General features: G+C 34.1%; 1 protein-coding gene, 1 non-coding gene and 1 pseudogene across 3 annotated transcripts; 1 reads left to right on the plus strand and 2 right to left on the minus strand.

Annotated features, from left to right (window-relative positions):
* Positions 1 to 1,194: 1,194 nt before the first annotated feature.
* On the plus strand, positions 1,195 to 1,268 carry TRNAI-UAU (transfer RNA isoleucine (anticodon UAU)). Its single transcript has one exon. It is a non-coding gene; the product is annotated as a tRNA-Ile (tRNA).
* Positions 1,269 to 1,979: 711 nt separating this feature from the next.
* Positions 1,980 to 5,505, minus strand: LOC150034225 (uncharacterized). The gene is made up of 2 exons (XM_090317272.1): positions 4,702 to 5,505; positions 1,980 to 2,790 (listed from the first exon to the last, which is right to left on the minus strand). Exons 1-2 carry the CDS (start codon positions 5,364 to 5,366, stop codon positions 2,088 to 2,090), a joined length of 1,368 nt encoding a protein of 455 aa, XP_090173398.1. The 5' UTR covers positions 5,367 to 5,505; the 3' UTR covers positions 1,980 to 2,087.
* A 1,569-nt stretch (positions 5,506 to 7,074) lies between these two features.
* Positions 7,075 to 10,086, minus strand: LOC120086058 (transcription factor TCP4 pseudogene; annotated as a pseudogene). Its single transcript, XR_016532241.1, has 2 exons — positions 7,628 to 10,086; positions 7,075 to 7,522 (listed from the first exon to the last, which is right to left on the minus strand). The product of XR_016532241.1 is annotated as a transcription factor TCP4 pseudogene (transcript).
* Between the last annotated feature and the right edge of the window lie 7,063 nt (positions 10,087 to 17,149).

Below are 17,149 nucleotides of genomic sequence, written 5' to 3' on the forward strand. Positions count from 1 at the left end.
TAACTTATTATGTGTATATTTATATATAGGATCGAACGCTTTGATCTTGCAACGGAAGCAATAGAATTGAATGCTTTAATTTTTTTTTAGAGTAAAAAAAAAAGTAAATCGGTTAAGCATAAGATAAACATATCTTTGTAGACACGTAGTTGCAGTAAGATGTTTCTTCAAATGATGTTCTCTTCTTTCTCTCTATGACTTTGGCAAGAATCTGGTTTGTAGGAGTCTCCTTTGAAAGATATGAAGGAATTAGGGAGGGAGAGTTCCTAAAGAACTATCCTCTATATTTTGTTAGAGAATTTTATGCGGAATAATTATATCTATGAGGACTCTCTAAGGACCTTTATATAAGCCTTAATTAGATTAAATCTTATTTAATTAGGATAAACCTATTTAATTATATTATCTATTTTAAAATTTGATCATATTAATTATAATTATAAATATCTATTTCAATATCTCACATTAAAATGTTCAATTATTTGAATTTATTAATTCTCCTATTATATATTTTTAATTTGAACTTCATTCGAATTAAACGAATCATATTCAAATGCATTAATTCTCCCATATTATATAGTTCTAATTTGAATCTCATTCAACTTAACTCTATAACAATATACTTATTATATTAGTAGTAATATTAACTATATCCAATACAATAAATATATTTTCTTTCTTAAATATAAAGATCTTAAGTTTTCTTTCAATATATTTGATCCTTGTTAATTTGTGCTAAGGTAGCAAAGGAACCATATAAACTTATAAATTTTTATTATATCAATAATAGTATTAATTGTATCCAATACAATGAATATTTTCCTTCTTAGATTTAAACATTTTAAATTTTTTTTCAATATATTTGATCCATGCTCAATAACTTTTATTTTATTTTATCTGAAATAATGAAAAAAAAATAAAACAACACTACATATGCAATGTTAAATATATAATTAATTAGTTTAATAATTAATGAGTAATATCATTTCAATTCGAAATAAATTAGTAGAAATAAAGATGAATTACTACATCCAAGGGTTCTGTAGCTCAGTTGGTTAGAGTGTTATTCTAATAAGCCGAAGATCGCAGTTCGAGTTCTGGCAGGACCAACTGATTTCTAGATTTGTTTTATTAAAACCTCCTTCAAATGTATTTTTCTTTTTCTAACATCTAAAAAACCTGACATATTAAACGGGTCCCGTAGCTCAGTTGGTTAGAGCGTTGGTCTTATGAGCCGAAGGTCGCGGGTTCGAGCCCCGCCGGGACCATCTAATTTTTTATTGTGTCTTGTCTTTTATCCAAACAAGATGCCCAGCAAGACGCCATCAGTGAGTAACTGTAAAGTATAATGTGTCGAGAATATCCTTGGCAATACCAAACTTGGAAAATTATCTACAACTTCATGTTGATTTTTTTATGGAAAATGACATCTCTTAAAATGAAGATGCTAGGAACATGTAATTGAAAGAGCAAATAACGAGCAACATTCAAAATATGTTGATGTTTTCTCTCGATAACAGGGTTTTGTTTCGGACGAGTATCATAGGAATGTTGATGTAGAACTCCTTTAGTAGTGAAAAAATCAGTAAAAGCAAGTTCTGAGCATTATCAGACCGAAAATTTTTAATAGATGCATTAAATTGATTCTCAATGAGTTTGAAGAAACATGGAACAAGTGTTAAAGCAACCGACTTTTGTTTCATAAAAAAGACCCATGTATATCGAGAGTGATCATCAACAAGTGTTAGAAAGTATCGATAACTAGAATGCATAGGATTCTGATACAGTCCTCAAATATCACAGTGAGATATGAAAGATAATCTTTTTTGCTTTGCAAGGGGACAAATCATACAAGTAGTAGAATTATTATTCTGAAATTTAATTGGTAAAACATTTTGCAAGGCAGATAAGTGTTTGTGAGAGGAATGACCCATTCGATTATGCCAAAGGTTAGTATTCTTTATATGAGAAACAAAATAACACATAGAAATAGAAAAACTATCAGTTGATTTGTTTGAACTGATCTGCAACTTATAAAGTCCCTGCCAAACATCAACCTTCTCAATCATCTTCATGGTTGACATGTTCTAAATAATGCAGGAATTCCCAAGAAACCTAAAAACAATTGACTGATCAGTAATTAAGGCACTTATAGAAATCAGATTATAGTGAAAATTAGGAACAAACAAAATATTTCGGAGCATAAGGTGAGAATCAATTTGAATATCACCAATAAAATCCACACCAATACGAGACTGATTAGGCAAAGTAACACACATTCCAGACACAAGCATGAGATGGGAGAAAAGATCTCGACAAGAACAAATATGTGTAGCAGCACTAGAATCGAGTATCCAAGATGTAGAAGCAGCAGATAAAGAAGAAACAGAATATGTACCTGCTACATGAGAAGTGATAACATCAGAATCAGAAGTAGTCTTGGCTTTTGTTAGATGTGTCTGAACAAGACTCACTAGACTTTGACATTGTTCTGCCGTAAAACCAGGAATAGAATTAAAAGAATTTGCAGAGTAAGATTCGGGCTTAGTTGAGATATTCTCCTGAATTTTGTATCCATGAGGAAAACCATGTAACTTATAACATTTCTCAACAGTATGACCTGAAATGTTACAATAGGTACAAATCGGACAATCTTTCTTCTTAGAATTAGAAGAAGTTGATGAGGAACGAGCATTTGAATTAACAGTAGAAGAAACATAAGAGGAAGAGTTCTTTAGTAAAAGAGTTGTAGCGAACGAAAAAATGGATGAGGAGAAAGGTGCAACACGTTATTCAACTTCTTAAGCAACAAGAGAAAAAGCTCGTTGTAAAGAAGGCTCAGGTTCCATTTGAAGGAACTCGTTTTTTAAAGAGATCCTTGAGCAAAAGTGGATCGTCCAAATTCCATTAATTGTTGAAAACATAATTTATAGTAAACATACCGTAGATATGCATTTAAAGTTAAAGTACAACAACTTCTTGAAGACATTCTTCGAGAACTTCTCGAACCAAACAGATCGGACACTACCACAAAGAGCCTTTACATTCTCGGGGTGAGAATCCAAGAGTGGTGGGCTCTAACTATTTTGGTTAGGATGGATAGTTTAGGTGGAGGAAGGAGATTGAAAGAACACACAGGACTTTTCTGCAATTCTCAATCGTTTAGCAAGCTAAAAAACGTTAGTCGTTCAGGAAGAAAAATAAAACAAATTTTCTTCTATTCCTCTTGCAACAAAAACAATAACCACCCATTAAGGTGGTTGTAGAGAAAAGAGGGAAGTTATTATTCAAATAATATAAATAAATATGATAACTAACTTATCATATTATATTTATATTAAATTATATGTTATATCAAATATAACATATAACCTATAGTTTTAATATTGTATCATATACAATATAAACTATAGTTTCTTTTCTCTATTTTATAGAATTTAATATAAATCATATTTATATTAAATTTAACAACTATGAATCACATTCATAGAAAATATATTTGAAAATATAATGTATCAAATATATTATAACAATTATATCATATATAATTGAAACAATTTAATTATATCATATATAATTAAATCATTCTTATTAATTTGAACAATCTGAATTAACCCAAAAACTGATTCTCAACTAAATCCTTTTGAGCTACCAAGGGGACCTTATGGACCTGTAGCTTGAAACTCCAATGGTTTATGAATAATTAACTAAACTTTTTAATTACATTATTCACCATCCGTTAACTATCGGGCACTCCACTAAAGATCGACAGCTGCACTCTTTGCACTATAGATATGTTTCTGCGTTCATTGGATATAACCAATCAACAGTATGATGACCCTTCATAAATTGCTCGTAAGTAAAGTTAGGCCAAATTACCGTCTTGTCCCTATAGTTACATCTAACTTCTTGTACCATTGATCTCTCTAATGAACAATAGATTATAGTCCTACTATGACTACACCTCTCGAGTCAGGAGAGGATGTGACACCACATTGTTCAAGACCCAGAATTAGCTCTTAAGGGAGCAATTTATCTACTTACCCCTGCTTCGGGGAATGAGTGAATTCCATCTTGTGTAGTTGTGTAGTTGTGTTCCCAACTCCTCAATCAAACGAATCTCTAAAATGGTAGGCTTGTTGAGTCGGCGGTGTGGCCACTCTCACCCATACAAATCAAATGACTGCCCTTATAGGCAGGAGTTCACAACTCACTCAGGATTCATGTCATGTTACCTATGGTCATCCTGGTGAAATGTAAGTCTCTATTATGAACGGTGTTATATAATAAGACTAAACATTTTGTGGTCTAGTTTTATACAAACTCCTTTGTATAGAATATTACTACTCGCATGTCTAATGCATGAATGATCAGGATCAGATTATTTGTAGCACTTTACAATAATTGTAACACCTACAAAGCGGGTCATACTCATAATGTCACCAGGATAAGATACTCAGCCTTATCAATATACTACAGACCATTTAGGTTATCACTCAAACATGACCCACCTATATGTCTCTACATACATGTTTAAGTTACAATGATAACCTTGGACGTTAGTTTATTGGTTTGTGGTTAATGCAACTAAAATATCACATATTTTATAAACAAAGTGAATAAAATATCATATATTATTAATCACATAAGAGTTTATTCATACAAAGTTTACAAACTATAGGGCATTACGAGATTTATGACATCAACCCCAACACCATTAACAGAAGATGTGTCCGAATTTGACTAAAAGAATCATTCGATCCCATGAGAAAAGTCATTACGTGCTCTATTTGAAAATAGTTAACCAAATCTTTAACTCGTCCACAGGTATAATGACCACAAGTACATGAAGGACGGTAAGAAGCAAGTTCATTCCACAACGTTTTCATTTTTGCAAAGTAGGTCGTAATAGAGAATTGATCTTGAGAAAGAGTCGATAACTCACGACGAAGTTGGAAGATCCGAGGTCTGTTCTTACGTTGATGTCGCCGTTGAAGATCAACCCAAATAGCCCGTGTTGAATCAGAGATGTTAACACTCGCAGATATCTCCTTCGAGAGAGAATTGAGAATCCATGCCATAACTACATTGTTACAAATAATCCACGAATTCCGCAAATCTCCATCAGGTTTGGACAAACTTTCATCAACAAATCCAAGTTTGTTCTTGACCGTGAGCCCTAGAATCATAGTACAACTCCATGAAGTATAGTTAGACTTTGTCGGAAAATCTAAGACGAGGACAAGATTTGTGCTGTCAGAGTGATGGAGAAAATAAGGATTCAAACATTGATCAAGAACTGAGGAAGAAGATGAAGAGTTTGCCTTCAATGTTGAAGCAAAAGGGTTATCGGGAAGGTCGGTCATGGAGAAAAGGGAGAAAATTCTGAAAACCCTTGAGAGAGACTGAAAACATCTGATACCAAACTCAGGGTAACTTAAAATTATGCCTCGAATATTTATTAATGAATTGGCACAATAAATAGGCGATCAAAATACATGTGGCATAACCAGAAAACAACCAACTAACCAATCAAAAACTAATTCTAGTAGTTCGTTTTTAACCTTCATAAAGTTATACTTGGATTGTTCTTATTGAAATTTCAGAAAACATTATTTATTAAATAATAATTTTATCAATTTAAATTTGAAATTATTGTTAGTTCTTTAAATTTTGTTAAAAAATTATCTCGTAAAACTTGTAATTGTTCAAGTAAACCGTGGATTTTTCAATTTGGATATTTAATGGTAAGGCATTAATTTAAATAAGGCGAGCTAAAAAAATAAAGATTGCTAATATTATTACCAAAACAATAATTTTGGAGTAAGTCTAATAAGTTGTTTAAAGTTTATAAGATAAATTTATGTTTTGAAATTAGAGCCAAATTAGAATTAAGTTTTATTGTGTTATGATTAAATAATGTTGATAAAGTAAATTCAAGTGTATTGTTTGTAACTCGCCTTACAATTAAAATTTGAGATTCAAATCATTTTCCTTGAAAACATCTTACTAAGAGCATAACTAATAGAATTAGGTTAAGATAGGAAAATCAAAACACAAAAAATAATTTTCAATTTAGAAAATTTCCGTTAATTAATTGATTACCATTAGTATAGACACGGGCATAGCGCAACTCACATAAGAACTTCGAATTCTATCCCTCCAAATGATTGTGCTAAAAAATGCTATCAAAGATGCAACAAGTCAGTTTGGAGTCGAAAGAACTTGCACAATAAACGTTGCTATCATCTAGTACTGATATTACAGTTTTTTCTCCCCTTTTTTTCCCATGATAATGCTTATTGTTGTAGACTATATTAAGGTATTTAGATATGGCTATGATCAACCAAACTATATCTTTGCTGAAATTACCACACCAAGTACTAGATCTCATTCGAGTAAATGCTATGCCATTGTCTTTGGCAGGTGATAAATTCAGTAAGAAAAGCATATAAGAGGAAAAAAAGAAAAAAGAAAGTGGGCATGAACACTATTAATGGCATACATCTTCTAAATTTCTTTGTGCATCCAATTCTTCTACAAAACATTAAGTCATTTCAATTTCCCATTCTTAACAAATTCTCAAGACTTGTAAGAACATTGAGACAAGGTTATCTACCCCTGTGGGAAAAATTTCTGGTTTTGTATAAAGAAAGCTTCGTTATGGATATACCTTCACTTTGCATCACAAATTGGATAAGGAGAAGTTGAAACTCTTTACCCAATCTAGGTTTTCATGTTCCAATTGTTCCATTTTGTATATCCAATAGTTCATATAGATAGGCTAAAACGGAGAAATTATTCAAAGAGATCACCACAATGAGACGGACAGATTCACATTGTTGGATGTATATATATGAAAAAGAAACATTGCATTAGTGGTTGTTGGAAAATGCAGGTTTTCAAATACACATCCAACAATTAATAAGATGAAGTCATAAGGTGGTGGCTTTGTTGAATAATTTTTCCTAGGAATGACACTAAAAGTAGGAGGGCATTCATTTCCTTAGGTTGAATAATTTATAGCAATTATATAATCCCAACCATCAAAGCTTTAAAGACACAATAACTATGTAATCAAATTCAAGTTTCCTTTAACAATGAGAACAAACCAAATAGCTGAAATCAATGAAAAGACAGTGGATTTCCATTATTACAATGAAACAGAAGGAAAAAAGGTTCACAGAAGGAAGACTAGAATGTTGTACAAGATTAGAAGAGGCCATTAAAATAGACAATTGAAATAAAGACAACATTAGACCAAACAGATACTGCTCAATCACATAGAAAGCTCTGAAATGGAGACAGATAGGCAAGCTTTCAAACAAGAAAAAGAAAAGCCAAAGCATAAACAGAAAGAGAGATAACTCAGGAATGAAGAAACCTGATGAGATAGTTTCAGGATTTTTCTTCTTCCCACAATATAAGCCATTGAGAAAGTAACCCAAATTCTGATCCCTGCAAACAAGCCAGCAATGGGGAAGTAGCTTCACTGACTTTATTGGTTAACAATGAACAAGTCCTGCAAAAAAGAAAAAAGGAAAAAGAAAATCCAGTTAAACTAATGGTGTCTAGAACTAAAATTGGAATTGTGTGAACTGGGTATTGATCTAATGTGGTTTCTTACAGAATAAGGAGAAAGATTTTAGCAGTTGTTTTAGCAGATTCAATGGCGGGAATTGGAGGAAGCAGAGGATGGTTTTTCAGAAATACCATCATGTTCCTCTTCACCCGGGATACGCGCTGGAATTAGAAACCTGGAGAATCCGCCGGAGGCGAGTCCAAGACCCGGAAAAGAAGATTGGTAGATCGACAGTGGAATTAGTTGCGGTTGATTATCGACGAAGGTGATTGATGGGTCTATCCAAGCGCGAATCGAGGGCGTGTAACTGGACTGAAGGGGTCCCCTCTGAGAAACCAACTGGTTTTCTCCGAACAGAGGTTGCAGAATTGGCAACGGTGGCGATAGAGGCGAAAAACTCGAGGTCGTTGGCTGCGAGTTGTATACGAATAATTCTCCATTCACACCTCCAGCTCCGCCATCTCCGCCTCCACTATGATCTGCACTCCCTGTGTTCCAATGCAATATCCTCTGGAATTGGCTGATTTCCACGGCCGGTGGGGGTTGCTGATCCGACCATCCATCGAAGCAGCCTAATGGTGTTGATCCAGAGAAATAGAGATGATCGTTTTGATGATTTTGAGCAACTGGATGCTGAGTTCGTTCGGATTCGAGCTTCAATGTTGGGCCTTGAAGAGACTGCAAGGAGAGTCCTAGATCTTGCGTTCGGCTATTGGTTCTGGAGAGCAAATCCGGTGGGAACGCATCGAACTCGAAAATCGACGACGGTGTCTCTGTCGCTGTCGTCGTAGTTATCGGTAAAAACGATTTGAAGGTATCAACGATTGAATCCGAATCGAAAGATGGTGGAAGAAAGCTGGAGTTGTCGCTATTAGGGTTATCCTCTGTGGAAGCATTCTGCAAATTCTGCATAGTACATTCGGAAATTCCGCCGTCGCCGGCCACCAAATTCCCTTTCCGATTACTAATTCTAGTGGTACTCCCCTCCAGTGAGTTAATAGCAACTGGAATTTTATTTTCGCTGTTCTTCTCTGCCTGCGTTGTCGATTTGTCGGTGCTCGTATCCAAAACATTTGGATTCCATCCGGGAAGCTCTCGAAGCTTGTCTATGGCAGGTTTGGCCTTCTTGATGAGCCAGTCGACGGCCTTGCTCGGCCGGTCGTAGCCAAGGCGGTCCTGCACGTCGTAGAACTCGATGGCGGTGTGGGCAGAGAGTCTAACACGACGATCCCTCGGGCCTTTCGCCGTGCAAACTTTGCTGTGACGGTCTTTTCTTCCAATCGAACGAACAATGCGACCTCCTTGAACCTCCACGATTTCACTCCCACCTCCACCGCCACTACTTCTTATTCCCGATTTTGATGATTTCGCCGGCCATTGATTGCTGAACAACCCCATTTTCCCTTCATCTTGGAAGCTCCACCCAGCGAGAGATGAATCCGACACCGGAGGAAAACAAGGACGCTTCTTGGTTTCATATACGTACTGAAGGTTTCGTTCATCTTCTTGTTCCTCTGTGTTAGTGAAGTTTATAACCTGACTCCGATACCGCCGTTGAAGATGACGATGACGATGATTCGACTGAGGATCCAGGCTCAATCCCTTGAGATACCCTTCCTCCAGCTTTGATTAACAGTTGATTCCTATTCCAATTCCTCTTCACTTTTCTGTAACACCCTCTACAACTACAACCACCATTGTTATGATCTCTGTTTCTGTAGCCTCTCCAAAAGGGCTCCGCCATTCAATCTTCTCATTCACCATCAAGACCTCCAAATCAAAATTCCAATCAAACCCACATGCGAAAAACGAATCCTACAACCCCTAACCCATCTTTCCTTCACTTTACAGATAGACCAAATGGGAAAGTGATTAAAGAAAATTGCAACTTTCAAGAGAGAAGAGTGTGGGCTGGGAACTTGAAATTTCTAGAAAAAGAAAATGGAGGGATTACAGAGTGGGAAAAAAGTTTTTATGGGAAATGTGATGGTGAATGATGGGAAAGTAGAAATTTTTGGATGGGCCTATGAGAGGGCTTGATTGTGACAATTGGAGGGTATGCCAGCTTTTTTCTTCTGCGCTACCATTGTTATTAAAAACAAGATATCTTTCTCTGTCCTTATAATCACTGCCTCCTCTGACCCATGGATCTCATCATGACACTACACTACGAGAGTGGTGATCATCGGTAGGACCGGGTTAATTTGAGAAAAAAAAAACCGTCGCTGACAACCGATGACTCGAGTTTTATCAGTCGGTTTTGGAGTGCCGCCCGAGGACACGGTCGATCGGTCGTTTTTATCGGTTTTGGTAAACCCATCAAACTTTTTAAAAAAATAAAAGAAAAGAGTGAGAAGGGATGAAAAGGAGAGAAGAAAGAGAAAAACGAAGAACAGAGGAGAAGAAAGAAGAAGTTTCAAATGGAGAAAGAGGAGCGACGAAAAGTGAGAAATGAGAGAGAATATAAAAAATGAGTTGGAAAGAAGAAAAGACAAATGCATGATGGAAAGAGAATGAAAGAGATGGAAAGAGGAATAAATAGGCGTGTCAAGTTGGAAAAAGAATAGAGAAAATTATTTTCTTAGTATTTATTTTTATTGATAATTAATCATTTTACGTAAATCAAGATATAATGATGAAGAGAGAGAAAAAGATTAATTGTTTAATAGTAATTTTACACCCATCCGTACCATTGATTAGGTAAATCACAGTTTTTACTTTATTACACGCGTAAAGCGATATAAGTTCGATGCAGATGTCAAATATATCGGACGGTTCGGTCGGCAACCCAACCGACCGTTCTTCGGTTTTCAAAATATAAACCCGCTGCCAACCGGAAAGCCTTTGAATCCGGCCGGCCGACGTCGGTTTAGCCGGTTTTTATCAGTTTTTTCGGTTCGGTTTGCACACTACACTTTATATTTCTAAAATTTACATGATTATTGTCTCATCTTACAACATTTCATTGTTGAAGAAATTTATTAATATTGTAATACTTAAGTAGATGACCACTTAAATCCTTTTTTATATATATGAATAGTCTTTTTACCTTTAATTCTTATACTATTGGTTACTATTCCTTATTTTATCTTCTTTTTTAAAAGTTAAATCTCAACTAGAATACAATGTACTCTTCGAATAAGAGTGAGAGGTCCAATATTATAACTTTTGGCTATCGAATAACTTACATTGTTTTATTGTCATAAACAAATGGTGCACAACACTTGTTGAACATATTCCTTTACAATCCTACCACAATATGTCATTTGATGTTGGTTATTTATTATTTCGAAATTCTAACATTTTGGTTTAGGGTATGTGTCTTAATCAATTGAATTACGCTCGTATTAGCTAGTAAGAATCGGCACCTACGTGCACACATAGGCATATTTAAAAGATAATAATTTTTAAAAAATTATTTTTGTTTATGAATTTTGACTGCGAATTCAACTATTTGACTTTAAAAAATCTACAACTCATTATAAGAAGTTAATGAGAAAATATATTTAATTTTCAAAAATAAAAAATCAAATAATATAAATTTCGAAAATGTTGCTAAATCATCTTTTGAATCATGTTTACCAACTGTTGATAAAAGAAACAATAAATAAATAAAAATGGCATTGTTGAAATAGTCATTTTTAAGGGGCATCCAATCCCTTGGCCTCTCGGAAACTCGATCTCGGTCGTAGGCGAAGGAGACAAGGGCGAGGCACCTAACATGCTCGAGACTCAACCTCCATCCGTCATTAATGATCTCAATCCGCAGCGGCATAAGCATTGATTAACGTTGTGAGCATCTCGGGTGTGAAGGAACAGCCATCAGCAGAGGTAGTACGATTCTATCTGTTCGAGTCTTACAGCTCTGTCCCGGCATCAGGACCTCCCCTTTCCTTTGTCACGCTTGACGACAATCCACTTTCTATCTCCCGAATACTCAGTGGATGAAGAGGAAAGCGGGCTCGAACCCGCAACTTCGGCCTTGACTATTAATTTTCTATTTGTTTTGTATGCAATACTTATATTCCTTTTACTTTCTTTTCTTTTTTATCCTCTCCTTTTCCAATTCAACAGTGTTGTGTTGCTTTTTAATTACTGAAAATTTGGGATTTAGAGAGTATTTGCTCTTAATTTACTTATCCATATAATTTCTCAAACTGGGTTACATAATTTTTACGGTCAAACAAATGCAACAATCTTTTGAATCCCAAGCGTTGATATACAGGTCAATTTGATGATAATTTGGTCTATAAAATATCAATTACTATTTAAAAATTCAATCATTTAATCCTCTATCTCGTAAATATTAAACTCAATAAAAGAACGAATATCAAAATGTCCAAACAATGACCAAAGTTAAAAACTCAAATATGGTTAACCTTCTTATCGAACATATAAGAAAACTTGGAAGGACTCTCTCTGATCATACTGTGAACGATTCTTCTTTCTTCGTCATACCATAATAAAATTATTTAAAAATAATGTGGAGTTTATTAAATAAAATAATATATCAATAATGATATTTAATGACGACAATACCTGATATCTTCTCCTACATGTACTGTTTGATAATAATTAAATCGTAATTAATAAAATGTCAAATTCACAATATGCTTTTTTAGTTGAAATATACAAATTACTGGTTTAAGAATACATTTTCTAGTGTTATAATAGTTTGATATACATTATTAACAATAGAATGCACTTTCAATTATTCCAAGAGACATGATATTGAACATAATTGGATAAATTATTCAAAACTATTAATTTTTTTTTTTTCAATTTTATTCATTACCAATTATATATAGATAAGCATAGGGATGTCCATTTACTCCGTGGTTCGAGGCCCCACAGGGATCCGCCCGAGGTGGGAAGTCCCCAATTAGACGGGAAATGGGTGAAGGAGTGGAGATAATTTTTTTCCGTTGATTAAATGGGGACAGAGACGAGGATTATATTCCCTGTCTCCGTCCCCCACCCGATGAATATATTATATAATTATATATATATAATTAATTAATTGTTATTGTTATTATTATTACTATTAACATAATATGAGTTTATTATTATTATTATTATAGTTATAATAATTATTATTTTTATTTTATCTATATACTTTTTTACGAAAGTTGTGGTATAAAAAGTTAGTTATTTTATAATTTTCATTTAAACCTTTTCATACTTTAATATTTTCTAAATTGTTTTACCATTTAAGACTTTCTACCTTAAGCCATAAATGTTGTAGTATTTAAATGAAAATTTTGACTATGATATTGTAATATTCAAATTTTAACTTTTAAAAATTATAGGATTAAATTATATTTTTACGCGTATAATAGTATTATTTTTATAATAAATTTTTATACTATTTTATTTGAATGAAAAAAATTGTTGGAAATAATTCATTTAATATATATAATTTTATTTGATTGAGAATAAACAAAATTGTTAAAAATGAATATATTAAAAAACGGATAAATGTTCTCCACGGGAAACTCGATCCCCGCGATTTCTTGTGGAGAATTTCATGGGGACGGAAAATGAAATAAGGGGCAGTGACGGGGATGGGGAAGCCTTCCCCATCCCCATCCTGTCCCGTGAATATCTCTAATAGGCATCCGTATTAAATGATATATATAAAATTTGGAATTGATCCATAAATAAATAAATGATCTATGTACATCAACTTTCAAATCCTAATGTTATAATGCCTTGGTTGCATTTAATATCTATATCAGTGAAGGTTAATAATGTAATATTTTGTACTCGATAATTGTTGAAGTGAAAATAATATTTAACTTAAAAATTGTATTTCTGAATGTCGTTTCAAGTTAATTACACTTTCACTAAACATAACTTATTTTTAAATTTATTTATATATTATATATATATATATTATATATATATATATATATATATATATATATATCAACATATGAAGATGAGGTTCAAACTTTTAATTTCATGATCGAAGATATATGTTTTTTAATTAATTAATTAAGTTGGGTTCAACTTGACATACTAATTAAACACAAATCACAACTATGATGTTTGACATGATTTTAATCTTTAATGTATAATCCAAAACATCTATATATACTCTTGTTTATTCAACGCATTCTCATAATATATATTACCTCTCTAAGTATACAATTTATGTGTTCTATTTGTTAGTAATATCGTTTTAATAAAATTAAAAGTGTTATTACCACGAGTCTAAATAAATTTTTTAAAAATCTTAAATTTTATATATGAATGTAGTGCCACTTTTATTTATTTATATATAGATAGATAGATAGAAACAACAAAATTTATACATACAAATATCCATCACAATATTAGATTTTTATTGATATTTATACATTTCTATGATTTACCATCGTCAACATGAAAAGTGAATTGTCATTTTCATTATACCATATAAAATCGATGTAACATTTTTTTTAAAAAAAAAAAAAAAAAAAACATAACGTGAATATAATATTATACCAAGTGTTCCAATTAATTTTTTTTAAAAATGTAAAATCGTGTTTTAATAATTAAGATAATATTTGTAATTGTTTATTATTAATTTTTCTCATAAATTTTTATCGATATTTTCATCTCCATTTCTATAAAATGGAGAGATGAATATATATTTTAATAAATTTATGAAAACAATGTCTTTTTATACAAACAACAACAACAACAGTTGTCCATTATATGTAGACGAAAACGATGTCTTAAAGTGATTAAACTATTATTTCTACTAAAGCATTAATGTCATTCTTGTTTCATTTATACAATTATTTATTTGAAATATATATAGAAACACAATTTGACAGAAGATAGATGTTTCCAATACAATATTTTTAGACAATTGAATTAAATAGATGGAGCTTTTCAACCTAGGATTTGTGAAGAAAATATATTGAAGTGTATAAGTTATATTTGATATTTATAATGATTTTACCTAGCTAGTCTAATTAATTCTCAATAGTGATAACTAAATATGACTTAATTATGATCTTTTGACATGCAATATTCTTGCATATCAATTATCAATCAAATAAAATTTGTTGTTAATATATACTAGCTCAATAGACAATAATCAATAATTTCATATTTTATTCTTTATATATATATAACAATATTATAACTTTGTAAATGGCCACAAATCACTTATTCGATGTGTTAATGTTGGGTGAAAATTTAATTTTCAAAATTAGAGGGAACCAACTTTTTTGGTTGGAGAATCCCACATTGGAAAATTTGGTGTTAGAAGTCTCATTTATGTACTCTAACCTTGTGTTTTAGGTTTAGGCCCTAAGGGGTAACCATGTTTTAGATTACTTTTAATAAAAATATTATTATTATTATTATTATTATTGAGTTTAGAAAGGGTGCACGTTCCGATCGGTAACGCTGCATTTCCGATCGGTTTCATTTGGCTGTGGCCGTCGTGTCAATACGCGAAACATCTTAAAGAGAGCGAGCGCCGCGACTCTGCCTATAACGACTATTCGCCTGGCCGTCGTGCCTTGACAGTTTACAGTTCGTCGTTCTGAGGGCCCTGCCGTTTTCAATAATTTTAAAACGTTTTGCGGCCATCAATGGCCCTCAGTAGCAACAATGAGATATCTAACCTCAACCGTCCATTAAAGAGAGCGAGCTTCGCGACTCAGCCTATAACGAGTTTCTGTTTTGCAAGTTTTGCTCTTTGCCTGACTATCGTGCCTTGATGGTTTACAGTTCGTCATTCTAAGGGCCCTGTCGTTTCCAACAATTTTAAGACGTTTCGTGGCCATCAATGGCCCTCAGTAGCAACAATGAGATATCTGACCTCAACTGCCCATTCCGATTCGAAGGAGCGAACTTTAAGCAGTGGAAGCAAAAGATGTTGTTCTGACTCACCGTCAAGAAAGTTGCCGAAGCTTGTACCAGGGCTAAGTCGATCGTCCCTTTAGAAGAACCAACTGACAACAGATAAAAGAAACTGCTGACTGGGAGGAGAAAGACTTTTTATGTAAGAATTTCATTTTAAATGGTTTGACTGATGATCTGTATGACTACTACAGTACAATGAAGACATTGAATGAGGTCTAGGATGCCCTACAAAAGAAGTATGACACTAAGGAGGTCGGGTCGAAGAAATATGCGGTTAGCCGTTATCTCAAGTTCCAGATGACGGATGACAAATTCGTGGAGGCCCAATCCCATGAACTCCAGAAGATAACCCACGAGATAATTACCGAAGGCATGCCTCTAGACGAACAATTCCAAGTTGCTGTTATTATTGATAAACTGCCCCCCTTGTGGAAGGACTTTAAGAACACTTTGAGGCATAAGACCAATGAGTTCTCCTTAGAAAGTCTTATAACCCGACTAAGGATCGAGGAGGAAGCCTGGAAGCAGGACCAGAGGGAGGAGGTGAACGCAGTACCTAGGAAACTCGCCTCTGCCGTGGTAAAACCTGACAAAAAACCTAAAAGGACAAAGAGGAAAGGTCAGAATCGTGGCTCCAACAACCAGAACCAACAGAAAAAACAGAAGCCCCCTTCAGGAGAAAAGGTATAGTTTTGCTGCTTTAATTGTAATAAACCCAGGCACATGGCTAGGAACTATAGGAACAAGCGTCGACCTACTGGTCAGGCGAACTTGACAGAAGAATCGTTAGTCGCCATGATCACAAAAGTAAATGTGATCGGTGGTTGTGAAGGGTGGTGCATAGACACTGGCGCGACGCGCCATGTCTGTCACGACCTTAGTCTATTTAAAACTTATACTTGAACTAAGGATAAAAATATTTTGTTGGAAGATCGGTGATAACTGGCAGAAATGTCAGTTATTATAAGCCTTTTATTTAGAATCATGAGGGCTAATAAGTAGAAAATGAGGTTATAATACTTAGAATTTGCGAAAAATGGAGTTTTGCATCAATTAGCACCTAAATCCTCACTAACCCCAATATTATGCGTTACTCCATGCCAAAAGGCTTATAATAACTGACAAACGCATGCGCTGAAGCCAGGCGATCGCAAAGACAAACGCATGAGATAAGCGATCGCAGACGGTAATCACATGCATCCAACGCATGGAAGTATTGGTAATCGCATGCGTCTAACGCATGGGAATTGCGGTGACCAAATGGAGATTGTGGCCACGAAGTGATAGCCATAATAGAAGATCGCAAGATGGGTAGAACGCGTTGATAACTTCGGCTAAATTAAGCTCGGACGCATACCTTGGGAGTATCAATAAGATAAGGCGATGTGACAATGCCCATATCGCGACAAAAGTAGCAATGAGCAATACCGTCATCATGATAGCTGTCGGCGTCCAAACTCTATAAATAGCCCTTGGGAGCTTCATTTTACAACATCCGAGCTTCTGCCTCAAGGCAGAAGTTTGTGATCACAGATGAGAGCCTGAAAGAGATTTCCAGTGAGAATTTCTCATCTCCACAACCTAGACCGAGTGACGATCGGAGCATTCGCCGGAGATAGAGTTCGAGAGAGACATCTCCATCATTCAACCATGGCACCATCGGCAGCCTTGACGCAGATTTCTTCATCTCCCTTCTAATCT

The sequence above is a fragment of the Benincasa hispida genome, chromosome 9, assembly GCF_027475165.1.
Source record: "Benincasa hispida cultivar pf3 chromosome 9, pf3_genome.v1.1, whole genome shotgun sequence".
Classification (NCBI taxonomy): Eukaryota; Viridiplantae; Streptophyta; class Magnoliopsida; order Cucurbitales; family Cucurbitaceae; genus Benincasa; species Benincasa hispida.